Here is a 27,490-nt window from a genome sequence, read left to right on the forward strand (position 1 = left end):
TGGCCACTGATTAACAGACTCAAGTCCTCAAGGTCCTGACCGGCAGAGCTTTATTTAAGGGATCCACACAAAGGACGTCCGCCTCACTTCCATAGTTTCTTGATGGACATGTTTTTCTCACTGTCCTTTTGCATGACCTGGGAGAGTAAGCATTTGAGTTAGAGACCCAGTGAACACGTGCCCAACCCCACTGTTCCAGAGCCGCCACCAGCAGAGGCCAAAAGATGTGGCCCTGTACCTTAGCTACTGCCATCTCAAAGTCCTCCTGCGTGACGTGGACTCGACGCTCCCGCAGCGCATACATGCCAGCCTCGGTACACACGCCCTGAGCAGGGAGAGAAGGCGGAGCTGCCGCTGTGCCCTGAGCCCAGTGCTTCCTGCCTCTGCCCCCTATCCCTTGGGCACTCCTGTTACCTTCACTTCAGCCCCTGACGCTCCTGGCATGAGCTCAGCAATTTTTCTCAGGTTGATCCCCCGGGTCAGGTTCATTTTCCGAGAATGGATCTTCAAAATGTCCAGCCGGGCCTAGCGATGGGAGAGGAAAAGCCTGAGCCCAGGGCCTACCCCCACAGCCGGGGCTGCTGCCAGTGCTGCTGATTACAAACCTCCTCGTTGGGGGGTGGGAATTCAATTTTTCTGTCTATGCGCCCTGGGCGGAGCAGCGCCGAGTCTAGGATGTCAATCCTATTAGTTGCCATGATAACCTGAGTGGACAAAGCAAGTGGCGTCAGCTGAGCCCTTCCTAAGGCAGGCTGCCCCTCACCCAGGGCCTTCCCTGGGTCCTCGCCCCAGCCGACCCCACCACACCTTGATATTCTTGGTGGCCTCAAAGCCATCCAGCTGGTTGAGCAGCTCCAGCATAGTGCGCTGGACTTCACTGTCCCCTCCAGAGCCCCCCTCCAGCCTCGAGGAGCCAATGGAGTCAATTTCATCCATGAAGATGATAGACGGAGCGTGTTCTCGGGCCATGACAAACAGCTCCCTCACCATCCGCGCCCCTGTGCAGAGACCAAGCGGGTGTCAACGAGCAAACGAGCTCCGCCCCCTCCCCTCCTTAGATTTTGTTTCTGACCACAGTTACCTTCCCCGATGAATTTCTGTACCAATTCAGAGCCAGAGACACGAATGAAGGTGCAGTCTGTATGATGCGCCACGGCCCGGGCCAGCAGCGTCTTCCCCGTGCCTGGGGGTCCATACAGCAGTACCCCCTAGAGAGCAAGGGTGGGGCTCAGGGAAGGAAGCTGGCCCCTATGTTTCATTCAAGGAACATTAAGTGTTTGCACAGTGCTAGATCCCACATTAGATACTAGAGCTAAAAAAGTGAATGTCACGAAGTCCCTTATGGAGCTTACACCCAAACCATTCGACGGCCTGGGAGCATCTCTCCCCCCAGCCCCGGGGTGAGCAGGACCAGTGGAAGCAAGCTCAGTCTACCCGGCTGGGGCAGTGTACAGTGGCAGCATGGCCCTCGCCCAGAAGCCCGCTCACCTTGGGCTGCGCGATGCCCAGCGCTTCAAACAGCTCGGGGTGCTTCACAGGCAGCTCAATCACTTCTTTGATCTCCTTGATCTGCTTGTCCAGTCCACCAATCATCTCGTAAGTTGAGTCTGGGACCTTCTCCACCATCATCAGCGACACCAGCGGGTCCACCTTGTTGGGCAGGATCTTGTGCAGAGTGTAGCTATCATTTCTGAGGGCCACCCGGCAATTGGGTGTCACCTGGGCAAGGGACAGAGGTTCAGGAAGTGGTGTGGTGAGAGCTGACCCCCACCCCCCACCTCCCGGGCTGCACTCACGTCATTGATGTCGATGTTCTTGTCCACGTCGACGACAAACTTGCCCTCAGGATGTACCTACAGAAACAAGGGTGCATGACCGTCCCCGACAGTTACCAAATCACCAACCTCACCCAGAAGACCCACGAATCTTACACTAAGGTGAGAACAACGTCCTCACGGTGCACAAAGGTACGGGAATGCAGAGGCAGGTGGGGCTGGGGCCGGGTCCTGCTGCCTTTACCTTGACTAGCACTTTCTTCTTATCCATGGCCCGGACTACTTCCCCCACGTAGGAGCCCTGTTCCTGCAGCAGCTGTAGCTCCTCCCGCAGCAGGCGAACTAGGTGGGAAGCAGACACCATGATCAGTCAGATTTTGATGTCTTTCCCCTGTGACTCGGTTAAACATGCATGAACTAAACACCATTTTAAAGTTTTGAAGGGAAGGACTCAAAAAGAAACTCAAGAATTCACATCTTTAAGGAGATTACAGTGAAACTCAGGAGAGAGGTGCATGTGAACAGAGCAACACCTTGGATTGGGAAAAGCAATGGGCACTTAGGTGAAGGCTCGCTTCTTCAAGGAGACTGAACACTCAGACCTCACACCAGTTGCCTCCATGCAGCCCTCCCATCTTTCCCTCCTCACCTTTTGCATTAAGCTCATTCCTCTGTGCCTGTAGCCTCCGGAGATTTTGGCTCTTATCATTCACAATCAGCTATTGGAGAACAAGAAGCAAAGGGTGGAAAACAGGAGGAGGTTAAAATCTTGGCCAAGATCCTCATAGGCTGATATGAGCTGAGTGAGGAAAGCACAGGGCACCTGCATTCCCCATTCAGATTCTCCAATATGACTTTAACCTTTACCTGCCCTCCAAGAGTGCCTCTGGAGTGGAGGACAACCACGGGGGGCGGGGCGGGGCGGGGGGGGGGGGGGAGCTGCTTGTCTGATACTGGTCTAGGAATAACAAACCCTAATGGAGACAAGGTAACAGCTGATCCACATAGTTTCTCAGAGTGGAACTTGGGTATTGAGGGAAGATTTCTGAGTCAGAATCCTAAGTTCCAACTATTGCTGGCAATCATCAGCTGAGTAAAGCCAATAAAAACCATGAGAAAGGTCTAGATCTGTTACCAAACTTCAAGTGGGTATAGCACCCCTATCCTGGCTCTTCTCAGGATTAACATGAGGAACAAATGAGAGCATATATTGTTGTTCAGTCACTAACTCGTGTCTGACTCTTTGTGACCCCATGGACTGTAGCACACCAGACTTTCCTGTCCTTCACTATCTCCTAGAGTTTGCTCAAATTCGTGTCGACTGAGTCAGTGATGCCATCCAACCATCTCATCCTCTGTCACCTCCTTGTCCTCTTGCCCTCAGTCTCCCAGCATCAGGGTCTTTTCCAATGAGTTGACTCTTCACATTGGGTCACCAAAGGATTAAAGCTTCAGCATCAGTCCTTGCAATGAATATTCAAGGTTGATTTCCTTTAGGATGGACTGGTTTGATCTCCCTGCTGTCCAAGGGACTCTCAAGAGTTTTCCCCAGCACCACAATTCAAAAGCATCGATTCTTCAGTGCTCAGCTTTCTTTATGGTTCAACTCTCATATCTGTACATGACTACTGGAAAAACTACAGCTTTGACTATATGGACCTTTGTCACACAGATAAAGCATTTCAAAAATGACAAACCAGATATGATACCCATGAATGTAACTGAAGTTCAGAATTTTCCCTTGTGGCGCATCTCCATGCAATGTACGTTATTTTCCTTATTTCCGTGGTCCTTGCTGCTTCTCTAGGCTAGAGCACTGGGTGGTCAGTTCCTCTTCACTCAGTCCCATGGAATCAGCATTTCCCAGACTCCTCAATTCTGTCTTCTCTCACTCTGCCCCAACCTTCTCTGATAAATGTCATTTCCTGACCCTATGTCTTCTCTTTACAAGAAACTGTCTCATTCAGGCTTCTAAAAGGAATGACTTTTGGCTGGGGGGTACTTTTATGTTATTATTTGACTCTTGAAGATGTGTAAGAAACTGTGAATATTAATTATCTTCAAAAAGGTGGGATTTGAGGGGAACACGAGACACTTAATTTCATATACTTTATACTATTAACTTGTTATCAATACTACTTTTTCCATTGCGCCCCCAGTGGAATTACATGGATTTGTAGAGATCCGCTCATCTCCCTTCTAGCTCCCTCTGGACCTCTGAAGTCCGTTCTCACCTGGAGTTCTTCAATCTTGGACAGATAATATTGGCGGAGTCCACTGCCTGCCTTCCCCTCTTCCAGCTCCATCTGAGGACACAGTGTAATTATTAACCAAAAAGCTAAACATCCAAGGGATAAAGCTACTTCCACGTTGATTTCGGAGATTTAAGATTTGTGTTCTGATCCCTCACTCCCTCTCTTCACAACCATTTCCTTAAGACTTAAACTAAAACAGCATGAGAACGTTGCCTACCTCTTAAGACTTTCAGGAGGAGGATCAAGAAACAGCGCACCCGGGAACGCTACGCAGTCCCGAGATGTTACTTGTACAGGAGCAGCCAGCAGGGAGCACGGGCCCCCGACTCCCGCAAGGGTGGGTTCCCGCTCCCACCGCTCTCACCGCTCCTCACTAAATCGGCTTGCACCCGGTCTTCCACTCCCGGCCCTGCCGTGACCCGCCGCGGGCGGCGCTGACACAGCAGATCCGGTCCCAGGCAGGGCCCAGTCTAGACTGGCCCACCCACCCTGGACTCCCCCCACCCGCTGGCCCCGGCCGGCTGCCCACCTCGGATCGCACCTGCTTCGCATCCAGCCCCGATCCCCGCCCGGCCGCCGCCGCCATACCTGCTCTGGTCCGTCAAGCGCCATCTTCCCTCTTCCGCGGAGACCGCCGGCATCAGAGCCGCTTTGGCGCGCAAGCGCAAAGCCGGAGCTTGGCGGGGATGGGGGGGCGGGGTGCAAAGATTCGGCAGAGAACAGTTCCGGGTCAATGGGCGGGATGTGACGGTAACAAATAACAAGGGCCATAAAGGGGTACGCGAGGTCAGGGTATTTGGTGTAAAAGGCACAGAGCTCCTAAAGTTACTCTCTAGAAATTCTGTTTTGGCGCCATTTTCTCCTGGTGCCGGCTTCCAACTTACAGAACCTGGGGAAGGATTACAGAGAAAGATTTGTAGCCACGCTCTTAATGGCGGAAAACTTGGAGCCGCGACGCAAGCGGAAGCGGAAGTACGTTTGCTGCCCACATGTGCCTCTCAGAGGCTGGAGAAAACGGTGCTGGCTGCCGGAGAGTGGTGTCGAGTAAGACGCTGAGTGTCTCCGCGACGGCGAGTGGGGAACGGAAAGCGGAATCTAGTGCTCCGGGAAGAGACGTTCCAACTTCTGCTTTCTCTCCCGATTGAGAGGTGCCCCCACGTTACACCATGGGCAAAAAGGGCAAAGTCGGGAAGAGCCGGCGGGACAAATTCTATCACTTGGCGAAGGAGACCGGTGAGTCAGGGTTCGTGCTGTCAGAGCTGGCGAGCCACCGACCTCGGTCGGTTCGCCCCGCTTTCCGAATATTGAGTTTCTCTTCCGCAGAAGGGGTAGTGGGTCGGGAGTCCGCAGAAATCCCGTTGGGAAAGCGCTTCGCGGACCTTGTTATTTTGTCGCCGCCCCCAGGTTACCGCTCCCGCTCTGCTTTCAAGCTGATCCAGCTGAATCGCCGCTTTCAATTTCTGCAAAAAGCCCGAGCATTGCTGGACCTGTGCGCTGCACCGGGTGGATGGTGGGTAACACCTGGCACCTGACGCTCCTTATGGAAACTTTCTCGGTTCCAGCCTTGGATGACTGAGAATTGCGTTGAGGGGCGGGAGGGATACAGTAATACCAGCCTCATATTTCTGTACTCCCCAGAACTGTAAGCTTCAGGAGGGAAGATTTGGAACGTGTACGTACGTATGTTTGGCTGGTATCTACCAGGGTTCTTCAGTTCCATTCAGTTGCTCAGTCGTGTCTGACTCTTTGCGACCCCATGGACTTCTGCACACCCCGCCTCCCTGTCCATCACCAACTCCTGGAGCTTGCTCAGACTCATTTCCATCGAGTTGGTGATGTCATCCAACTATCTCATCTTCTGTCATCCCCTTCTCCTGCCTTCAGTCTTTCCCAGAGCAGGGTTCTTTGCCTTCCCCAAGTCAATAGAAATTGATTAGAGGCCAGACAGGAAATTCAGGCAAAGCTTTATTGGGGCTCCTGCTGCAGCAGGAGGGCATGAGAACAAGTAACAAGTTCCCTTGCTTGCTAGCTCCCAGAGAGGGTGTGAGCTGATTCTTTATATGGGGTGAGGGTTGCTGTGTCTAGAAGCCCAGCCTTAGGAGTGGCTTAGGTGGTTTGCTCACCCTTTTGGTGATGGTGAGTGCTTTTGCTCCTAGCCCTTCATAAGTGGCAGTGGATTTGTTTGTTTTTTGGTCTTTTTGTATCTTCTTGCCCAAAATTCACCCAAGCTGGGCATGCATACGGTTATTTTTAGTCACTTGTGGTTTGTTTGTATTTTATTACTTGAGGAGTTGTTTGTTCAACTGCAAACCCTGCAGCAAAAGGTCCCAGGTCCCAGAGACTCCCAACACTGGGGGCTGGGAGATCAGATTGTCGAGGGAGTGGGAGGGGTGGTTGAGGGTGTTTTAATCTTTACTTCTCTTTTATAGGCTGCAAGTGGCTGCCAAGTTTATGCCTGTATCCAGCCTTATTGTGGGTGAGTGACCGGTGGCTCTCTTAGGTGTTCCAGGGGGGTGGAGAGTGAGACACTGTGGTTCTGCATTTCCTTCCTCCCTGCTTGAGGCAGCCTTTTGGAATCCTCTTCCCTCTTTTCTTCCAGGAGTGGATCTGGTCCCAATCAAGCCTCTTCCCAATGTGGTGACACTCCAGGAGGACATCACAACTGAACGCTGTAGGCAGGTAATGGGAACCTCCCTTTTCCTGTCCTTCTAATATGTAGACATCTGCATCCATCCCTCTTCCCACCTGGATCCCTTGAAGGCACATTTTTCCTGCTTACCATGCGCTAAATAGTGCCCACACATTGTCTGTATGACAAGGCCCAAAAGACTGTGTCCATCCAGCCTTTGTTTATTCAGGAAAGAAGTCTTTGGAGTTGGAGGAAGTGCAGAGATTTCCATGAAGTCCTTTCCAGCAGGTTCTCTAGTAGACTAAGCTCCATGAGGACAGATAGGTTTGCTTATCATTGTATCCCCTGTCCACGGCACAGGAATTGGCCTGTGGCAGGCACTCAACAAATGACTGGGTGGACAGATGGCTGAACCAGTGATTCTGTTCATAGCCATGTCTGGATTTGAGTTGCAGTAATCTCTTCCTTCTCTGTAGGCCCTGAGGAAGGAGCTGAAAACCTGGAAGGTTGATGTTGTGCTCAATGATGGGGCCCCCAACGTCGGGGCTAGCTGGGCCCATGATGCTTACTCACAAGGTGCTGGGGTTGGAGGACGTGGAGATAAGGGTGGAGGCAGGCATGCCCTCTCAGGCTGCAGAGGTCCTCAGCTTACCATCTCTTTCCCACAGCCCATTTGACGTTGATGGCTCTGCGTTTGGCTTGTGACTTTCTGGGCCGTGGTGGCTGCTTCATCACAAAGGTTTTCCGTTCTCGTGACTATCAGCCCTTACTGTGGATCTTCCAGCAGCTCTTCCGCCGTGTCCAGGCCACCAAGCCCCAAGCCTCTCGTCATGAATCTGCGGAGATCTTTGTAGTCTGCCAGGGTGGGTGTAACTTCCTTTGTTCTCTTGATTAATCAGTCTCCTACCTACCAAAGCACACTTGCTCATGAATCTTATTACCTTAGGTTTCCTGGCTCCTGACAAGGTTGACAGTAAATTCTTTGACCCCAAGTTTGCCTTCAAGGAAGTCGAAGTTCAGGCCAAGACTGTTACAGAATTGGTGACTAAGAAGAAGCCAAAGGTGTGTTAGGGGAGTGGGGCCACTTTTAGGTCCTGGAACTTGGAGGAGGCTGGGCCTGGTGGGTCCTACAGACACCCTGGAAGGGACTGACTGCTCAACCTTCATTATCTCTCTTCTTAAGGCTGAAGGCTATGCTGAGGGCGACCTTACTCTGTATCACCGAACCTCCGTCACTGACTTCCTCCGAGCTGCCAACCCTGTTGACTTCCTCTCCAAAGCCAGTGAAGTGAGTCCCCAGACTCGAGGGCTGTGGGGGAGCCCCAGAAACAGGGCCTGAGCATCTCCCCACTCCTCTCCCTCCCGAACAGATCTCACTAGATGACAACGAGCTGGCACAGCATCCAGCCACCACCGAGGACATACGGGTGTGCTGTCAGGACATCAAAGTGCTGGGGCGCAAGGAGCTCAGGTTCGCTCTGGGGGTGGGCAGAAGTTCTGGGAGCCCCAAGGGCGGTGGGGAGGCCTGGGAGGGACATGATGCTAGATCTCGGGGAACAGGATGCTGCTGTGTTGGAGGTCCGGGGTGGGGGCCTGAGTCCTCGGACTTACGTGGCTCACACTTGAGGTTTGGGGTATGGTCCTAAACCAGGAGGAGGTTGATGGAGGCTGACAGACGGAGACAGTAGGGTCAGGAATGGTATTTCTGGGGCAGGTCCCTACTGAACTGGAGGACGAAGCTTCGGCGATACATGGCCAAGAAGCTGAAAGAGCAAGCAAAGGCACTGGACATCAGGTGAGGAGGGAGCCAAGCCAGGGCAGGCACTGAGCGGGTGTCTGCGGGAGGCGTCCGTGGAGATAACCAGCTCCTGGGACACTTGTTTCAGCCTCAGCTCAGGGGAGGAAGAGGAAGGAGAGGAGGAGGAGTCCGCAGCAGGGACTGGGCCGCAGCCGTCTCAGGAGGAGGAGGAGGAGGAGCAGCTGAACCGCACCCTGGCGGAGATGAAGGCCCAGGAGGTGGCAGAATTAAAGAGGTAGGGGAGCTGGGGACCACCATAGCCGAGTCCCTCAGTGGGTGAGGATGTGGGGGAGTGTGAAGGCCTGGCTAGGGAATCTCCAGAGCTGGGCATCTGTAACTCTTCAACCCGGCCCATCAGGAAGAAGAAGAAGCTGCTGCGTGAGCAGAGGAAGCAGCGGGAGCGCGTGGAGCTGAAGATGGATCTTCCCGGGGTTTCCATCGCAGACGAGGGGGAGACTGGCATGTTCTCCCTGCGCACCATCCGGGGTCACCAGGTGAGGTGGGGTGGGGCCCACGCAGGAGACCGGGAGGACCTGCGTGGGCGTTCGGAGGTGGGGGCCCGGAGGCCTTTGGTTCAGTACGCTGAATGATCTTGGCTCCTGGTTGCTGTCCTCGCCCATAAATGACTTGGTGAGGGGAGGTTGGGAAAAAACAGCCTTATATTTCAAAGACCAGGAGGGAACGTACACCTAAAATAATGGCAGAGTAGGAAGCTTTGTGAGTGTGATGTAGATTTGTTTAATCTTTCTAGAAGTAGAGCATCAGAACCACAAGGCTCTAGCTGCCAGATTAGGTGAGAGGCAGTGCAGCCAGGGTGCCTGGGTCACCAGCGCATATGTTGGGGGTTCCCCTCGGGGAGGCGGGGCACAGCGTTGTTCAGTTCACTGAGACCAAGTTAGCACCTGTCTACTCTCGGCTGTTGGACGGGACTTTCTGCTGAATGCTAGAGACTCGGCTTTTTCTGGTAAAAGCAGCATCACAAATAAAATGAGCTTCTGTGGCTCTTGTGTGTAAAGGTAACAGCTGGGTCACATCGTACAGGAGCCAGAGAGCACAGTGGTCCTGGGGCGGACCACCACTTTCGCATCCTTTGCCTGTGTCCTCATCTGTAAAAGATATTAACAGAAACCACCTACTAGGGTGTTAGGAAGAAGTAAACAATGATGGTTAGGTGTGATTCCTGGTGTGTAATTCAGGAAATAGTAGCTGTCTTTGCCATGAGAACAGATTTTGGAGGTGACAAGTGATTTATAAGTGAAACAATTCTTCCTGTTAGATGTGTGTTGCTGGGCTCCTTTATTCAACGGAAACAACAGTTGTAGATATTCTCCAGTGATAAGGTGCCTTCTGAGTAATTTGAAAACCAGTGATTTTAAAACATTTTAAAGTTTGACACCAGTTAGGCCATGGGGTGCTTTTCCATAAACCTATTCCTTCCAGTAACTGAAGAAGAGAATGCTGAGAGACATGGCCTAGGGTGGGGTGTTTTAAACAGTTAACCCCATCACCTCCCTGTCTATAAAAGGAGGTGATGTACTTGCCACAGTGTTTTTTCTGATGTTGCTGAGAATAAGCTAAGATGACGAACAGGGAGGAATACAGCAGTATGTTCCTTGTCGGTACCCATGACCTCTGTTTCTGTCGCTCTTCAGTTGTTAGAGGAGGTAACACAGGGGGACATGAGTGCTGCAGACACATTTTTGTCTGACCCGCCAAGAGATGACATCTACATATCAGATGGTGAGGACGACGACGATGCATCTCTAGATAGTGACCTGGATCTAGAGGAGCTGGCAGGAGTCAAAGAACCTCAGAGTCTAAAGGACCAAAAGTGGTAAGGAGTGTGTGTGTGTGTCGGGGCGGGGGGAGTGTCTGGGGAGGTGTCTATAGGGCGCCCTCAGCTCAAGTTCCCCATGGGAGTTGGGGGCAGCAAGCCCTCCAGAGCACTGATCCACCCACTTACCTTGGGGCTACAGTGTACGATTTGCTGAAGTGGAAGATGATAAAGAGGAGGAAAAAGAGAATCCACTGTTGGTACCATTAGAGGAAAAGGCAGTGCTGCAGGAAGAACAGGCCAGCCTGTGGTTCTCCAAGGTAAGCAGAGGCTGGGGGCCGAGACACACCAGGGCTGGCGTTCCCCGGGAGAGAGAGGGGTGCCTGACGACTCCCCCATCGCAGGACGGCTTCAGCGGGATTGAGGACGATGCTGACGAGGCCCTGGAGATCAGTCAGGCCCAGCTGCTGTATGAAAGCCGTCGCAAGGGGCAGCAGCCGCCACCACCGCCTTCTAATAAGGAGCCGGAAAGCAAGCCTCCCCCGTGCCAGGGTGAGGCCCCTAAGGGGGCGGGGGCTCCTAAGGGGTCAGAGGTCGCCCCTGGGCCTGGAGAGGAAGAGAGCGACAGCGACGGCAGCTCCGACAGCGACGGCAGCAGCGAGGACGAGGAGTGGTGAGTGGTGGCGGCTGACAGCGGGCTCACGGAGAAGCAGTGGTTCTGCCCCATCCTCTGTAAGCTGGGTTGGAGGTGGAGAAATGCATATGGTTCTGGTGTAAGTGATCTGCAGTACGGCCTGAGGGGCAAGGTTTCTGGAAGTTCCCCAGGCAGTTTTAACTAAGAACTAGGGTTGGGTCTGGGTGGCGTGGGTTACAGTGGGACATGGGTGCACATCCTTCCCCTCTTCCACAGCTGGAAATCACAGCGCGGGAAGAAGCGAGGCCGCGGGCCTAGGTCAGAGGACGACGGTGGGTTTGAGGTGGTGCCTATCGAGGACCCAGGTGAGAGCTCTGTACCCAGTGGGAGGAAACACCACCTGGAGGTGTGGGTGTCGGGGGCTGAGCTGTGACCTTCTGCCTCCCTCCCTAGTGAAACATCGGATCCTGGACCCTGAAGGCCTTGCTCTAGGTGCGGTTATTGCCTCTTCCAAAAAAGCCAAGAGAGACCTTATAGATGACTCCTTCAGCCGGTGAGGGGCCAGGACATCATGAGAATCGACCTGGGTAGGCAGTGGGAGGGATGGTTTCTGTGAAAGCCTGATCTGGTGTTCTCTCCACCTAGGTACACGTTCAATGAGGATGAGGGGGAGCTTCCAGATTGGTTTGTGCAGGAGGAAAGGCAGCACAGGATACGACAGTTGCCTGTCGATAAGAAGGAGGTGGAACACTACCGGAAACGCTGGCGGGAAATCAATGCGCGGCCCATTAAGAAAGTGGCCGAGGCCAAGGCCAGAAAGAAGCGGAGGGTGAGCATGGGGCTGCCTGAGATGCTGGTGGGCTGGGCAGGGGTAGGAGAAGAGGCTGGCCTGACTGTGAGGTCCCCCGACAGATGCTCAAGAAGCTGGAGCAGACTAAGAAGAAGGCAGAAGCTGTGGTTAACACGGTGGACATCTCAGAACGGGAGAAAGTGGCACAGCTTCGAAGGTGAGGGGCCGGGGGTCACCCACAAAGGTACACGGAATCAGGGAGCAGCAGGAAGCCTCTAACCTGTGTCTTCCGCTTACAGTCTCTACAAGAAAGCCGGGCTTGGAAAGGAGAAACGCCAGGTCACCTACGTTGTAGCCAAAAAAGGTGTGGGGCGCAAAGTGCGCCGGCCAGCTGGGGTCAGAGGTCACTTCAAGGTGGTGGATTCGAGGATGAAAAAGGACCAGAGAGCACAGCAGAGGAAGGAGCAGAAGAAAAAGCACAAGAGGAAGTGAGCGCGGCCACCGGGGCCCCTGAGGGACTGTGTGGATGAGGAGGGACTCAGTGCCCCTTCTGGCCTCCTTGGTGCCAGCCCTGCCCTTGCCTGCCTCAGCCTTTGTAAGACAGGTTCCAGCTACCTGTGCTCTGTGGTCCTGGGCAGTGAGGGGGGCAACATACTGACTGGAAGAAAAGGGCTCCCATCAAAGCCCTGCTAAACATGCCCTGTCGGTGCTGTCAGCGCCCACAACCCTTCCGTGAAGGACGTGGGGCACCGGGCGAGAAGTCTCACCACTTGTAAATCACCTTTAAGGGGAGTTCCCTACCTCAGTGGCAGTCACTGCAGTCTGCCTGGGTGCACTCTCAAGTCTTCCCCCATTATCATCTGAATAAAAACAGAAGCATAGATGTCTTTTCTGACAGTTCAGTTCCTGGGAACTTGATAGCTCCAAAACACCTGTGTGTTCACACCCTGTGCACTGTTCTGAATCGTATTTGTATGTTCCAGCTCACGGTGAAGGAGAAATGACAAGCAATCCACAGGTCCCAGTAGTAAAACATTTACTAGAGCAAGCAGAGAGGAATGCACATCTCAAAGAAACCTTCACAAAGTCACAAAATTTGAAGTATGTATATTTCTTTTCCTTTTATAAACAAGATAAAACAAAAATCATCAAAATCATTTCAGCAAAAGATTTTTCTACCATTGTGGCAAGTTAAAAAAAATACAATGAAATAGAAGACACTTTTAAAAGCTGTTGTTGGGTTTTTGTTTTTTTTTCATTTTAAATTTAGCAACAGTTTAGGCCCAGAGCAGTCCTGTCTCCAGGATCGTCTTTCCCCTCAGCTGCAGGGACTCTGGGTCTGGCAGGCTGCTGCTTCCTGTCTCAGGGCTGGACACAAACCTGGCTGGGAAACCTGAGCATCAACTCACGTAGAATCAGGCCCCTCCCCGCCCCCCACCTCCCCTGCAGAGGCTTGGAAGTGCTTCAGTGCACATCCCCAACACCTCCAAGGACTGATCTGCAGAATCAATCCAGACTCAAATGAGGACTGCCTGGCCACAGAAAAATTTGTAGATGTTTTTAAGGTGACATTTTAGTAAAAAATATGCACTACATACAATATAAACCTAGAGTGAGTTTTGTGCCCTGTAAGGCCCCTTCTCCCAAGGTATCCTCAGCTGACCCTCGTGACACTCACCCAGAGCCAAAAGCAGCTGCCGACTCTGGCTGCTTCTAAGACGAAAGCAGCTTCCCAAGTAAATACCTGAAACGTTCCCTAGGTGAATGGGTCACGTCTCCAAACTCCAGCTGCCCACTAAGGGCCCAGGGTCCTTATACCTTGGGCCCCAACCCAGCCCTGAGACACCTAGTTACCAAATCTAAAAATAAAATTAAAGACAACTGATTTCACGCTTCAGCACATACCCTCTAACTGTCCCATCGACTTTTCTTGCGCTTGGGTGGCTCAGGGACAGCGAAACCATCAGGAGTCTTATCTGTCTTGCTGTCCATCTTGTCCACCTTGGGGCTGTCCACCTTGGGGTCCATCTTGCTTTCACGATTACAACTTTCCTTCCTGCTTTCGCCATTCCGACCGTCACTGGCACCCCGGCTCTCCCCGTGTCGGCCTCCGCCCCCTCCATGCCTGTTTTCTCCGTGAGGATGACCGTCAGCATGACGGCGGCTGTCAGTGTGACGGCTGCTGCTCTCTGGGTAGCGGTACCCATCTCCATGGCGACCCCCATCTCCATGGCGACCCCCATCTCCATGACGTGGACTATCGCCATGCCGATTGCCACTATCTCCATGACTGTGACGACTTCCACCCCGGTTCTCAGTATATCGCTCTCTTTTCCCATTGCCACCCCCAGTCCCTTCTCGGCTGTTACTCCCTGAAGCTGTGTTGTTGACGCCCGGAGCGGCGGCAGAAGGGTAGGTCACTGGGGCACTGCTGAGGTTCCCAGTACTGCCAAAGCCTGGGATACCCTTCGTGGCGCTGGCAATGGGGCTGTCAGGACTGCTGTGGCCCTGCTGGGCTGAATTAGTTGGAACTGAATTCAAGCTCCCTGCACTAGTCCATCCGCTCGCCCCAGCCGCAGAGCTTCCAGCCTTCTGGTTGCTTAAACTGGCAGCAACAAAGTGACTCTTGTACTGTGACTAAGAGAGAGACAACAGCAGTGGGTGAGACAGGAAGTGTAAGAAACCTAATGGCCCAGCTAGCTAACTGGAGGTACAGAAGGCTGAGGAGCAGTTCAGGGCACAAGAGGCACGGAACCAAACTTGTCTTCGTTAAACAACGGCAAGCACTCTCAACCAGGTTACAAGAGCCCTGGCGCCCTGACAGCTGGTAGAGCAGGGAGGGAACACTGACACTGTTGTAGGACGAGGGCCCTGAGTGTGCCTGAAGGAGACGACCAGCAACAGGGGTCTGTCCCGCCTCTACACCTGCAGCTCTAGGTAAGCTGCAGTTAAGCCGATATTCAGAACTGAAAATGGGGGAAGGCCCTCGGGAAATCCAGCACCTAGTGTACAAGGCCAGCTACCATCTCAGGAAGATCAGTGCCCCTCACCACTGCCCCAAGTGCTTGATTTCACACCTGGAAAGCCGCTTTCATTGCCGTCAGCCGGTCTCCCATGGCTCCCGTGGAGGGCTTGTAGGCCTCATAATTGCTCATTACATTGTTGTTACTTCCTCGGTCCTAAAAAATAAACACACTCATGAGAAAGGAAGAGTAAGCAGGGAAGCCCACTGCCACAGAAGGGCCTCAATATGCTGGAAACAAGAGGGAGCTGAAATAGGTGTGGGATTCTTTTTATGCCTTTCAACCCATTAAATCTATTTCTGAGAACCCACGCTAACAATCAGAAATGAGGTCAGATTATGCCCAAAGCTGATCACCTGGTATTTATAGGCATAAACATTAAAGTTTATGTAACTGGGTAAAAATTATGTTAAAGCTGAAAAGGCCACAAGGCAGTGCAGTACACACATAACTGCTCAGGCTCTACATCCAAACCCTGAAGAGTCTGAACCTCCGCTTCAACACTTCCCACAGTGTAACCTTGGGTGCCTCAGTCTATCAGCTGTATTTACTCCGAGTGACTGTGAAGCCTGAGTTAACGTGTGTGGCTGCTTGAACCGGCCGGGCACATCTAAGTGCTCGGTATTACCACGATCACCTGCATGATCCCACAGCAGCAGCATCACTGTGATGCGGGGACAGGCTACTTCACCAAGACACCAAGTTACCCACAGTGATCTAGACGCGCAGACTGACCGCTTTCTTCCTTGGCTTAAGAATCAAGTGACAAGAAAGTTAAGAAAGCCAGGCAGGGGCAGCCTGTTACTTGGTTTGTGAGAAAAGCTAGCTCTTGTATCTGAACCAATTTCCCAGAGAGTGTAGTATTGTTTGTGCGTTTAGTTATAAGATACAGCTGAATTATAGAGGGACCCTCTGGCTCAAGGCCAATGCTGGAGGGTGTGTAGAAAGACCGCTAGGCCCCACCTCCAGAGTCTGATTCAGCAGGTCTAGGGTGGGCCATGAGACTGCATTTACTGCAGGTCCAGGGGCCACCTTTGAGAACCAGTGCTAATTTACACTGATTTCCTGAGCACACCTAGTCAGTCAAGGACACACAGTTTCTTCACATTGTCACATTGAGAACCAGTACTGTACCGACTCAAGCCAGCAGATGACAGCGTTTTGAACTCACTGAGACTCAGGTAAATGAAAAGAGTCCTAACGTCAGAAAGACGCAGGACCAGTCTGAAGGACACTGCTAGAGTCTGGACTCACCGAGTTCTCAGAGCCAAGGCCAGGCCGCTCCCGGTAGCCCAGGCCTCCTCCACCAATGTTCAGTTTTTTCCCCTTCCCTCCTTTGAAGCGGGATTTCCGAAACCAGGCATTCTGCAGCAAACACAATTCAAGGTTAAGTCACGGGAGGGAGACGCACCCAGAGGAAGAGAACAAAGTCAAAGAGGAAACTAAACGGGAGAGAGAAACTTTAGCCAATGCAGCTATAGCAAAGGAGGAACTGTTCACAGAAACCACAGATTAGCTTCTTTTTGGTAGCTTAATCCATCAGATTTGTCAGAAGCCTTTAGCTAAGGCTTCCTTTTACTGCTCCTTTCTTCCTTCAGAGCTTCCAGGAAGGGAAATGATTACAATACACCTCAAATGCAGAGCAGTTCCTCTGGCCATTCCTAACTACCTCGTGGAAAATGAATTTATTTTCTATTTCTCAGACAATCTATACGTAAAATCTCTGGGGGGGCTTAGAGCTTTATCTGACTATCACAAGTTACAGTCAAAAGCACTTGAAAGGTGGCAAGGTGCTGATCAGAGAAGCTGATCAATCTTGAGAGCAAAGGAAGCCTGAAGCACAATGAGATGTAGGAAAATGCCAAAAACAAAATATATCTGGCTCAAAAACTTAGTTTAGGATTGGCTCCCCAGGAGAGGGAAAGGTGGCAAGGTGCTGATCAGAGAAGCTTATCAGTCTGACAACAAAGGAAGCCTGAAACACAATGAGATACAGGAAAACACCAAAGACAAAATATATCTGGTTCAAAAACAGTTTAGCACTGGCTCTCCAGGAGGGAAGGAAACATCACTCTACTCTCCCCTCAAATGCTGGTCCTTTACTCCCAGGGCAGGAAGCATGGGCAGGAGTACCACAGGACAACTGCATTATGGGTGGACAGCTCTGCAGGCTGACCTATGAATCTGAAAAACACGGCAGTCTCTACTATCAGAACATGTATCCCAAATATACTGGCAATTTGGGAATATGCGTATCAAGATGACTCAAGATATAATTTAGTAGAATGTCTCACTCAGTTTTGGATCAACCACCAGTGTAGTCAAAGGTCTGAGAAGTAGTGAAATGCTTTTTTAAAAAAGACATCATACATTTTTAGCCCCCAATAGAAAAAACTGGGGTAAAGGGCAGTGAGGGGAATAATAACTTTGACAGTACAATTGCTCACAAGTGTGATATGTGGCAAGAAGGAAGAAATTTGAGGGACAGATTTTAGCACAAGAAAGGAATAGCTTTTCAACATGTATGTTGCTGAGAGAATGAGAAGGCAAATCAGATGAGTTTTAATGTCCTACAATACCAATCTATACTTTGTAAGTGCTGCCTACCCAACTTTATTGTCATATTTCTATGTTACCTGCCTCTGGCATACTGAAGTTTTTTCACTGAAGTGTGTCCAGTCACTCACCTGCATGGCCAAATCTAGGAGCTCCTTGGAAACATGCTGATTGGCTCCTTCCAAGTTCCGAACAAGGTCACCAGCAAAATTGCTGTCCTTGGGTGTCAGCAAGGTATAGGCCACGCCCTTCTCACCGGCTCGTCCTGTGCGGCCAATCCTATGAGTATGGGTGTCAATATCTCGTGCCACATCATAGTTAATGACAGTCTTAATTGAAGGAATGTCCAGACCACGGGCTGAAATAAAAAACCAAATTCTTTTATTCTTTATCAGAAGTCAAAACACCAAAGTCACCCAAAATGCTTACCTCCTAAGAAGCTACATTCCTCTTATCTAAGCAAAGCACATGGTTTGATGTGCTGACATATAGGCATGTGAGCCACCCTTCTAAAAGGAACGCTACTATTATAGATCCTACAACGCTAGGTAAACTTAGTGTGTAGAGACATCTATCTTCTACTACCAGTAAACTGCCATGGCCTCTCTCTTGACCAGAAATATGTTGGGAAAAAAAAATTCACAACCAACATCACATGTGTCTTGAGGCTGAGAAGTGATCACCTTTCTGGGAGAAAATACCAAGCTTTTAAGTGTAGCTATTAAAACTCATCAGAACAAACTCAAAAATCACACTTCAAAATTTTTTTCTGATCTTGAGTGAAATATGTCAAACTACATAATCAAACTAAGATATCTACTATATTCAGGGACACAGCCTACGATGTAACTATGTTAACAGTTTCATCCTCAAGTGTCTTCCAATTGCAGGAATTCTTTTTTTTTTCAGAGAGGAATATTAAGTGGGAAGTGGTACTCAGAGCTCCAGACTGTGATCACCATGCTCTGAACTGCTGCCTCATGGGGCATGGACAGCCAGGCCAGCAGAGTGCCTTCAATTGGCCTCTTCAGGTATTACAGGTCTACACAGCCAGATGGAGCAACCCATACAACATAGGAACCAAGGGTTACTGGGGAAATGCATAGCCTACCTGCAACATCTGTGGCCACTAGGACGGGGATGTCCTTTTTCTTAAAGTCTGAAATAACCTTGTTTCTTTCACTCTGATCCATGTCACCATGGAGCAGGCCAAGATTATGACCCTCCTGCTTAAGGTTATTGGCCAGCTCTTCAGCGTTGGCTTTCTTAGTAACAAACAGGAGGACACTCCCTGAAGAGGTAAACTCCACTAGACGCCGGGTGAGCCAGTTCCATTTACTAGGTCCAGAATGGAGAATCTCCACAATCTGAGTGACATCTTCATTTGCCTGAAAAGAAATGAAAAAGATGACGGCAATATCTGTGCCACAGGGCACCTGAGTGAGAACCGGACACCACACTTTCCACCTGCGTCTAGAAGAACCATGAATAATCCCCCGTATCCTTGGGCTTTCCTTCAGCAAGTCAAGTGCAACTCAAATTTTACAACCTTTCTCAAATCACAGTGCTCTCCACCTCCCCTGATGTGTGTGTATGCGTGCATGCTCAATTGTGTCTGACTCTTTGCGACACCATGGACTGTAGTCCACCAGGCTCCTCTGTCCTCGGGATTTCCCAGGCAAGAATACTGCAGTGGGTTATCACTTCCTTCTCCAAGGGATCTTCCCAACCGCAGATTGAACCCGCATCTCCTGCATCTCCTGCATCGGCAGACGTGTTTCTTTACCACTGTGCCGCCTGGGAAGCCCTCCGCTGACATGTGTACATATACCTAAATAATCTCTAAGCCCCAATGCTCTGCAATACTTTTCTACATGCCTATCCAGATTATTCCCAGTAGAGTAAGAGCTCCTAGTACAATTCATACCCACACACAGAAGGCACTCAGCAATCAAAGGTGGCCAATGTTCACAAGCCAACTGCACAGAACTGTACTGGCATACTAGGCATATTAAGGGATTCTCAAGGCTGCCTTATTTGATTTCCTAATCACAATTCAGATAACTTTTCCACACAGGGCATATGTACAGGTGAGGAAAACAAAAACTTAATTCAACAGGCCTTTCAAATCTCCCCGCTCCACACTGTGCAGGCCACCTCACACAATGACTGAAGATGTTACTTCCATGCAAACCGACCAGCATCTTTCAGACTAGACTTGCTCTTTTTTTCCCAAAAATAAATTTTTTTAAAAGAAACATTTTATTGTGGAAAAAATTTTAACATTCAAAATGAATAAAATGAACAAAATCAACTCCCATGTAACCATCACCAGACTTCAACAATTATTAACATTTTGCCAAACATATTTCACCTATTGCCCCAACCCTTGTGCTTTTAAAGCAAATTTGAAACATGTTGCCTCATCTGTAAGTGCCAGTAATGTTTTTTCTCTCAATAGTGAGAAATGAAATCCATGCCACCAGTGTGAAAAATAACCCACCGAGACTCCATCTGCCCTGCTCAGGCTTACCTCGCCAATATCTCCCTGCACCACACGAATAGGGTCAATCAGGATGTCTCTGGCCAGCTTTTCAATCTTTTTCCGAAAAGTTGCACTGAATAAGAGAGCTAAAAGGTAAACTGTGTTAAAGAAACCGTATCACTTCTTTTTTGAATACCCACTAAGCTTCCTACTGACATTCACTGCTCAGTTTTTAAAAAACGAAAGCCCACTGAAGTTTAAAAATTCATTCACTAAGGAAAAAGAAGTACCATCATTTTACACATTTTCAGTTAAGGCAGATGTTGCTGTCAGTATGGTTCAGAAAAAGGCTATTGACTTCAAGTCAGCAGATCTGCACTGTGTATTGCCTCTAGCCAGCGATAAAACGTTATGAACTGTGACACGTCATTTAATTCTCAGTCTTAGTACTATCATTGTAAAAATGAGTGAGTTCTATCTGGTGATCTCTAAGGTCCTGTCTAGCTCAGATAAACTGTCATTATCTTCCCCTTTATGGTTCCTCACCATTACAAACATGATTATTTTTACTGCCATAACTGTGAGTTATAAAATAAATAGGTGTTTATTCTGAGTACAAATGTGGCTTAAGGAAACTGCTTCATACATACTCTGTCTGTCAGGACGGACATGACTTGCTATGGACCGCACCTGGTACTCTGGAAGAAATAGAAGAATAAAATCAGTATCATAACTCTGCATGACAGTTTGGGATACCTGGAAAATCATTTTACTAATAGCAAAAATCTTTCTATAAAGACATTGTAAGAATTAAGGAAGGTCTGGAACTCCCAGACTTGTCACTCAGCGTGAAATTCAGAAACACACTTAGCCCAACACCTAGCTGGGTTAGGCTCAGTGGTGTTCCAATCAACAAAGACAGTTATTCACAATTTTCACACAACTGGTTAAGTCAAGGAGGACAGGAACACAAAGGCCTTGAAGGATATGACACCTACCTCCCAAATAACACAGACCTTGACCTCCACAATCAAAGGCAGATGAATAAAAATAAAGCCTAGAATATTCTCCCTATATTCACAGGCACTTTCAAACGTCCTCAACCCAGTTAAGCCTAACATACTTTTCCTGAAAGAACTCCTAAAAATAGCTAAAGTCTTAGCTCCATCTCTACGGGTCCAACCCTACCCAGAAGTATTTTTAGCTTCTCACACAGAGAAAAAATTAAATCTAGAAAGACATGGAAAAAACTAGTGTCATTGAGACAGACAGAAGAATCTAATATTCAAAGCATACCAAACCCCATGTCAAACATTCGATCTGCTTCATCAAACACAAGGTAGGAGACTCTCTGAAGGTTGGTAGCTTTCTTCTTCACGTGATCAATCAGTCGACCCTATGAGAGCCAGAAAAATAACAGTTAAGTCAAGCCATCCCAGTATCTGCTGGACACTGGTTCCAGGTTCATGCCCCGTGAGGAAGCTCAAGTCCCTTAAACAAAATTAAGCAGTATTTGCACACAGAACCTATGCACACCCTCCTGTATATTTTAAACCATCTCTTCATTACTTATAACACACAATGTAAATGTTACATAAACAGTTGCCAACATACTGAAAATTCCAGTTTGCTTTCTTGACTTTTTCCCCCCCTGAATATTTTCAATCCTTGGCTGGTGGATCCCACAGGGAAACCTGCCAATGTTGAGGGCTGTTTAATTAAATGTATTTACAAGAATTTTCTAGAGTTCTGCTCCTGGCAAAAATGGTAACACTCCAGTTTCAGACTGCAATATCCACTAGTCTGACAGCCTTGGATTTCATGCACTATGGCACTCAAAAGAACAGAAAATCTGAAAACTCACTGGGTTCCTCCTTTACATTAATTGTGATTTAAACTGTAGAAAGATGGTGAGAACTATTTTTTGTGAGGCTTTCTGAAATGACCAAAGTTAAAGCCTTACTGACGGGTCTTAATGTTTAAACTACAATCTTCAAGGCAGTTTTGACCATACTCTGAACTTAGGCTCTTCATAAGCATGGGCCCATTTTCCATGACAGTGTTAAGAAAAACTGATGCAGACAGAAATTTGTAGCATATAAAGAATCTTACTAGACTGCTATTTTAGTCTAGCAACCAAAATTAAACCAAAGCCACAAGCTATCACTGCCTCAGAGTATTCTCAACCCTGCTTTACCACATTTCAGGGGAAATGCCCTCCAACAACTGACATTTTTTCCATACCGAGAAAGGCTGATAAGCTATTTAAACCCAAGACATACTTACTGGTGTACAAACAACAATCTCTGCCCCTTCCTGAAGGGCCTTGGCCTGTTCCCACATGCTCCCTCCTCCATACACAGCCACTGATCGAAGATTGTATGCTTTCCCAAACCGCTTACATTCCGCATGGATCTACAAAGGCAACATAATGACATATGAACAAATACCTCTGTGACACTAACCTCAGCTGCAGTCCAAAAAGGAGTTATGAAAAACACACAAAATGTGATGTCAATAGAAAATAAAAAACTAGAACATACAAACACAATTTTATTCATAAAGAAAATGAACAGGGTACCATTATCACATCTTAACAGGCTATCTAAAATCTTGTTGTGATTATTCTTTTTCACTTCTCTTCCTGACCCTGTTATTGCCTTTCACCGAACAAAATGAAGTAACCTAGGAGGAAAACACTGGGAGCTTACAATACAGTTCCCAAATCAATTGGTTATATAGAAAATACATAACATGTAATATTTTCCAGAAGTTTCCTGAGAGCACAACAATGTGAATCAACTTAATGTCACTGAACTGTACACTTAGAAATGGTTAAAGTAATAAATTTTGTGTATTTCACACATTAAAAAAAAAAAAAAGTTTCCTGGTGGTTCTACCCAGTTGATTAGTCCTCATTAGTTGATATATGCAACGGGGCACTCTACATAAAGCACATACCTGCTGGCAGAGCTCCCTAGTGGGACACACAATCACTGCAATTGGTCCATCACCTGGTTCCAATTCTTTCTGGTCCATTATATGAATCAACATGGGCCAGATAAAGGCTGCAGTTTTCCCACTGCCTGTTTTGGCAATACCAATCATGTCTCTACCACTTAATGCCACAGGTACACCCTAGAGGAAAAAGAGAAGTAATATCCACTCTAAACTTTCAATTTTAAAGATGAACTGAAGGCAACTCTGAGAAAGGACAGATGACTAACAATGACATTTATTTTCAATGGGACAAAAATGTCCTAGGCTATGCACATTGGTTATGGAATAACAAGAAATACCTGGGGGAAAAAAAAGAATGAAACATCTGGATTCCCATAAACTTCATTTGTAGGAAACATTATCACTGCTAAAATTTAAAAAAAATTTGTCCCCCCTCACCATGAAGGTATAGAATGTCTCATCCACATACTGAACTGTGTGGAAAAGAATAAAATCCATTTATAAATGGGAAACAGAAGCTATTACTTTCAGTTATAAATGAGAAGTTTCAGGCCATGGACAAAGGAATCCTCTTAACTGACAGTGCTAAATTTCTCCACACACAAACCTTTGTTTAGTTTAGGCTTAATGAACCGTTTTCTTCAGATCGTATTTTCAAGACATTTATCAGAAACAAAAGAACACTTAGTCCTTTAGCAACTGTTAAAAATAGGTAAGAAGTCTTATTAACACAGCACACTAGTGAAAGAGACAGTGGTCAGATAACAGGGCTCTGCCCCAACAGAGTGGGCTGCATTTTTATAATCAAAGAAAAGTGACGAAGGGGAGAAGACCATCTCATGTCCTAGGTCTCAGCTGAGTTCCTAAGATGGGTCACCAAGTGAGGGCCCTTGGTTTTTGCACAGAGAATTCAAAAGTGAGCCATGGTGAAGTGAAAGCAGTTTATTTACAGAGATTCATATTGCACGGACAGAATGTGGTCCACCTCAGAAGGTGATAGCAGTCAATACCTTAAGACTGGTAAAATATTCATTTCTGCTTTTTTTTTTTTTTAATTTTTAAAGGCTTCAAAAGTTCTATCCATGTCAATACAGTTCTGTATTAAAGTGTTTTATTGTTTTGTCAGTTTAAAAAAAAAAGATCACAATGTCATTCTACTTCATTTTTCTTTCATTATATTTACTTCAGTTCAGTTATGTACAACTCTTTGTGACCCATATTTACTTACCTGGCACTGTATTGGAGTGGGCTGTGTGTACTCAGATTTCCGAATCTGGTGCATAAGTTGTTCATCAAACCCAAAATGAGCAAAACTACTTCCTGGTCTAGGAGGTGCAGCACCAGAAACCTAGAGATAAAGACGACTTGCAAGAATGACTTGTACTTCAAAATAAATAGCACTAGAAGGTCAACAATATTTACCTGTAGCTCTCCAGTGTTTAGTTGGAATATGAAGAGTAAAAACCTAAGTCTATACCTAATAGCTTACAATGTGTGAAAAGGTAAAATTCAAATAATAATGGACCTAAATCTCACATTGAAAAAATTCCAAAATAAATATTTCTGAAATAATGGTCACGTTATTTTAAATGATTATGGGCCTTGAAATCTCTTCAATCACAATTAATTTTCTCATAAAAAAATTTTAAAAAGTCATGTTCAAAAGACTGGAAAAAGTCAATATATTTTTTCCATGTGTATAACTAGTAACCAAGTGGTAGAAAAAATAAAATTTACTCTTGAAATAGAGTGCAAATGAGCTCCCAATCCAGACACACCTATAACCCACTGGTTATAAAGCTATTACCTACTGTCTCCAACCTCAGTTGGGCCTGAGGAGCCAGCGTCCTGCTTAGTGCTGACGCAGACACTGCCAAACGTCCGACTGTCTGAACTGCACCCAGGTGAGGAATGGGCCTCCACCTCCATGCTGACTCCAGCAGTGCTAAGCTTTCAAGGCTTCTGGGGTGATGCTGATATTTCCAATCAGCGTTTCACTTAAAAGCTTTTTTTAAAGGGGTACTTCTTAGAAAACAGACAAGTATGTACACACACACACACATAAAACCACTCAACCACCGACCCCTCACGAAACAAGTTCAAACATCATGTAGCAATTGGCACGGCCAGAAAGCTGTCCACACCAGAGCAGACATCATTTTACTACCTGTGTGTTTCACTTAACGTCTAGCAGCACCTTAAACAAATGTGGCCGATGTACAACCAAAGCTTTTTAGTGGACAGTTTAAAACTATTATTCTGATATTAGTGCATGCGTATTTCGTGAAGTTGTTAATTTCATCTAATTAAAAAACTGTGCTGTATATAATGTGAAAAGCAAGTGCATCTTAATCCTGAAATATTTAAGACTTCCCATATTGTTCACATCAGTTAATCTTGTCTCCTCTTCCTAAAGATGGGGACCACTTGCCTTTAGCCCACCCAACACAGTTCCTAATAGCACACTGCTCTCATGGCAATCAGAAACACTTACTGATTAGTTTTAAGGTCATATGACCTATTGTTCCAACACAACACACAGTTAAAAAAAACTACACAAAGTTGACTGAACATATACATATATAGCACTCATGTGTATGTATCAAATAAAAAAAATCCTATCCTAAAATAGCTATAAAACTAAAACAATAAAATCAAGACACAAGAGTCCAAGGGGTATAATTATTACTCTATCAAAGACAGTTCAGGGACTGTTGGAGAAGAAATTCAAGATTATTTCAGTATGGATAACAATACTACTAATCCTGGACTAATTAGCATTAATATGAATCTCTGCCTTAATAGCTGACTTACCCGGAGGTTGAGCTTATGCCGGAGATCTATTAGCTGCTGTGGGGTGAGGTTGGTTATCTCTTCATGTTCATTGTAAAAATTTTTCTCAAATGGTGGATAGTCAATCTGCAGGTCCAATTATTCAAAGTTAGTCTAGAATTCAAGATTCAATCCTGTAAGTTTGATTTTAATGCAAAATCACCTTTCACAAATACTATACAAGTAAAGCCATAACCAGCTAGAAAGAAAAAAGGAATTCACTTATTCATGACACAAATCCTGAAAGTACAATCAGAACTTTTTCCCATTCCTGTTTGAACAGCCTTGATGCAGACTAAAGAATCTCTAATGCCAAAGGACTTAGATATTCCACCCTGTAACATTTAATATGCTTTGCGGTAAGCTGTTCACCTAGATCTAGGCCTCTGATAATATTTCTAAGGAGTTCCATTCTTTTTAAAAACATGGAAATGTTTATGTTAACTTTAAAAAAAATGTACTGTTGAGCATTTCCAATTCCAAAGAGGGAAGAAGTCATTTCTGCTACTCCTCTCATAGCTTACTGTACTAAGAATACAAAGCACTAGCATATTGCCACATACGAATCTGGCTAAATGATTCTCTTTCTGACATGGTATGTCTACAATAAATCTATTTATTTTTTAAGGAGAACTTAAGCCTTTGATAGGTGGTCAAAAATTTCATAATTCTAGATACAGCTTAAAATTAATTATCGTTCTATGGTACTATCAACAAAGAGAAAGAACTAAGCTCTCCTTTAGCATTATTAACAGGACCTTTTATTATGCTCCCCACAATGCTGCACCAAGCCCTTTTCTTCAGTTCTCTTATCAAAACAGAAGCTCCATGAGGGTAACAGTTTTTGTCTTTATTCACAAAAATCTACAAATATCTAAGTTTTTTTTACACACACACTTTTTTTTTGGTTTCCAAACAAGAGGAAAAAACAAAAGGACTGTGAAGAAAGGGTATTCTTTCTTCATTTCTGGTCTCTCCTGGCAGACTTTTCATTACATTAGGACAACTATGGGATACACTCCAGGCAGGATGAAGCTTGAGTACTCTGTCAAGTATCTCAAATATTTTATTAGACAACTATTTCAAATACTTGTGTTTTTTCCCTTATTATATTTTCACTCTTTATCACAGATGCAGCCTCCTAGATAGGTTTCATTTATGTAGCTTCATTTGCCACATGTAAAATGCCAATTCCTTAAGTGGTAACAGCTGCACAAAAGGAAAATTTAAAAAACTGAATATAACCCACACTCTAGTCTAGACCAGTAGCTCTCAAACTTTTTGGTCTAAGGTACCCTTTACACTTAACAAAAATACAATGAGATTTCATTTTAAAAATGGTTATATCTAGTGTTATTTACTGTATTAAAAATAAGAAAAATTTTAAATTTATAATTCATGCTAAAATAACAAACCCCATGACACTTTAACACATATGTTTTAATAAAGATGAACTCTGACTTCCCTGGTGGCTCAGACGGTAAAGCATCTGCCTACAATGTGGGAGACCCAGGTTCAATCCCTGGGTTGGGAAGATCTCCTGGAGAACGAAATGGCAACCCACTCCAGTATTCTTGCCTGGAAAATCCCAAGGATGGAGAAGCCTGATAGGCTACAGTCCATGGGGTCACAAAGAGTCGGACACGACTGAGTGACTTCAATTTTCAAAGATAACTTTATTTTATAATACTGCTTCACATTTTTCCAAATCTTGTATTTCCTATTGCATTCAGATTGTTGCAATGTGTTGTTCTGATTAAAGCCAAGGAAGAAAACCTGGCCTCCCAAAGATACGTAGTTGGAAAAGGGAAAAGAGTATTTATTAATAACCTTTTCAGATGCTAGTGGACTTTTACTCTTGACACTACACTCAACCTTGACAGGTGCACATTTCTTAAAGGTTATTTTCATTGTGTAATCCAAAATCATATAGACGAACTTTCACATTTTGTCACACTATAATTCATGGGTCTATCCT

The 27,490-nt window shown here is 46.9% G+C and overlaps 3 protein-coding genes across 6 annotated transcripts in view; 1 reads left to right on the forward strand and 2 right to left on the reverse strand.

Annotated features, from left to right (window-relative positions):
* Positions 1–33: 33 nt before the first annotated feature.
* On the reverse strand, positions 34–4,770 carry PSMC5 (proteasome 26S subunit, ATPase 5). Of its 2 annotated transcripts, none has more exons than XM_043464947.1 (12): positions 4,619–4,770; positions 4,010–4,081; positions 2,425–2,494; positions 2,020–2,117; positions 1,797–1,853; positions 1,489–1,719; positions 1,082–1,208; positions 808–998; positions 606–704; positions 415–525; positions 239–325; positions 34–137 (listed from the first exon to the last, which is right to left on the reverse strand). In XM_043464947.1, the coding sequence occupies exons 1-12, from the start codon at positions 4,640–4,642 to the stop codon at positions 84–86; spliced, it is 1,221 nt and encodes a 406-aa protein (XP_043320882.1). In that variant the 5' UTR covers positions 4,643–4,770; the 3' UTR covers positions 34–83. The 2 variants fall into 2 exon arrangements, with proteins under 2 accessions (XP_043320882.1, XP_043320892.1); XM_043464957.1 differs by lacking the exon at positions 4,619–4,770 and adding an exon at positions 4,248–4,422.
* Positions 4,771–4,809: 39 nt separating this feature from the next.
* FTSJ3 (FtsJ RNA 2'-O-methyltransferase 3) lies at positions 4,810–12,884 on the forward strand. Of its 2 annotated transcripts, XM_043464867.1 has the most exons (21): positions 4,810–5,263; positions 5,435–5,540; positions 6,460–6,506; positions 6,630–6,709; positions 7,136–7,235; positions 7,328–7,522; positions 7,606–7,721; positions 7,843–7,947; positions 8,030–8,130; positions 8,374–8,454; positions 8,546–8,692; positions 8,816–8,951; positions 10,110–10,291; positions 10,434–10,551; positions 10,636–10,904; positions 11,142–11,230; positions 11,319–11,418; positions 11,511–11,694; positions 11,778–11,872; positions 11,955–12,143; positions 12,639–12,884. In XM_043464867.1, the coding sequence occupies exons 1-21, from the start codon at positions 5,197–5,199 to the stop codon at positions 12,646–12,648; spliced, it is 2,517 nt and encodes an 838-aa protein (XP_043320802.1). In that variant the 5' UTR covers positions 4,810–5,196; the 3' UTR covers positions 12,649–12,884. The 2 variants fall into 2 exon arrangements, with proteins under 2 accessions (XP_043320802.1, XP_043320809.1); XM_043464874.1 differs by having other exon boundaries at positions 4,811–5,263; positions 11,955–12,884.
* The window catches only part of DDX42 (DEAD-box helicase 42), a 35,037-nt gene continuing 20,221 nt past the window's right edge, over positions 12,675–27,490 (reverse strand). For both annotated transcript variants that reach the window (XM_043464848.1, XM_043464857.1), the window contains 12 exons: positions 25,495–25,599; positions 23,909–24,028; positions 22,681–22,857; positions 22,006–22,134; positions 21,016–21,115; positions 20,370–20,417; positions 19,768–19,865; positions 18,346–18,622; positions 17,366–17,592; positions 15,933–16,043; positions 14,733–14,834; positions 12,675–14,292 (listed from right to left, as the gene is read on the reverse strand). In XM_043464848.1, coding sequence (XP_043320783.1) covers positions 13,564–14,292; positions 14,733–14,834; positions 15,933–16,043; positions 17,366–17,592; positions 18,346–18,622; positions 19,768–19,865; positions 20,370–20,417; positions 21,016–21,115; positions 22,006–22,134; positions 22,681–22,857; positions 23,909–24,028; positions 25,495–25,599 — 2,223 coding nt within the window. In that variant the 3' untranslated portion in view covers positions 12,675–13,563. The remainder of the gene's footprint in view (positions 14,293–14,732; positions 14,835–15,932; positions 16,044–17,365; positions 17,593–18,345; positions 18,623–19,767; positions 19,866–20,369; positions 20,418–21,015; positions 21,116–22,005; positions 22,135–22,680; positions 22,858–23,908; positions 24,029–25,494; positions 25,600–27,490) is intronic.

This window comes from Cervus canadensis, chromosome 1 (genome assembly GCF_019320065.1).
Source record: "Cervus canadensis isolate Bull #8, Minnesota chromosome 1, ASM1932006v1, whole genome shotgun sequence".
Lineage (NCBI taxonomy): Eukaryota > Metazoa > Chordata > Mammalia > Artiodactyla > Cervidae > Cervus > Cervus canadensis.

Coding starts and splice junctions, on each gene's coding strand:
- PSMC5 (XM_043464947.1), bottom strand. CDS start 4,642: ATGGCGCTTGACGGACCAGAGCAG. Junction 4,082..4,618: donor CGCTTGACGGACCAGAGCAG/GTATGGCGGCGG, acceptor CTGTGTCCTCAG/ATGGAGCTGGAAGAGGGGAA. Junction 1,720..1,796: donor AGAACATCGACATCAATGAC/GTGAGTGCAGCC, acceptor TCCCTTGCCCAG/GTGACACCCAATTGCCGGGT.
- FTSJ3 (XM_043464867.1), top strand. CDS start 5,197: ATGGGCAAAAAGGGCAAAGTCGGGAAGAGCCGGCGGGACAAATTCTAT. Junction 7,722..7,842: donor TGACTAAGAAGAAGCCAAAG/GTGTGTTAGGGG, acceptor TCTCTTCTTAAG/GCTGAAGGCTATGCTGAGGG. Junction 8,693..8,815: donor GAGGTGGCAGAATTAAAGAG/GTAGGGGAGCTG, acceptor CCGGCCCATCAG/GAAGAAGAAGAAGCTGCTGC.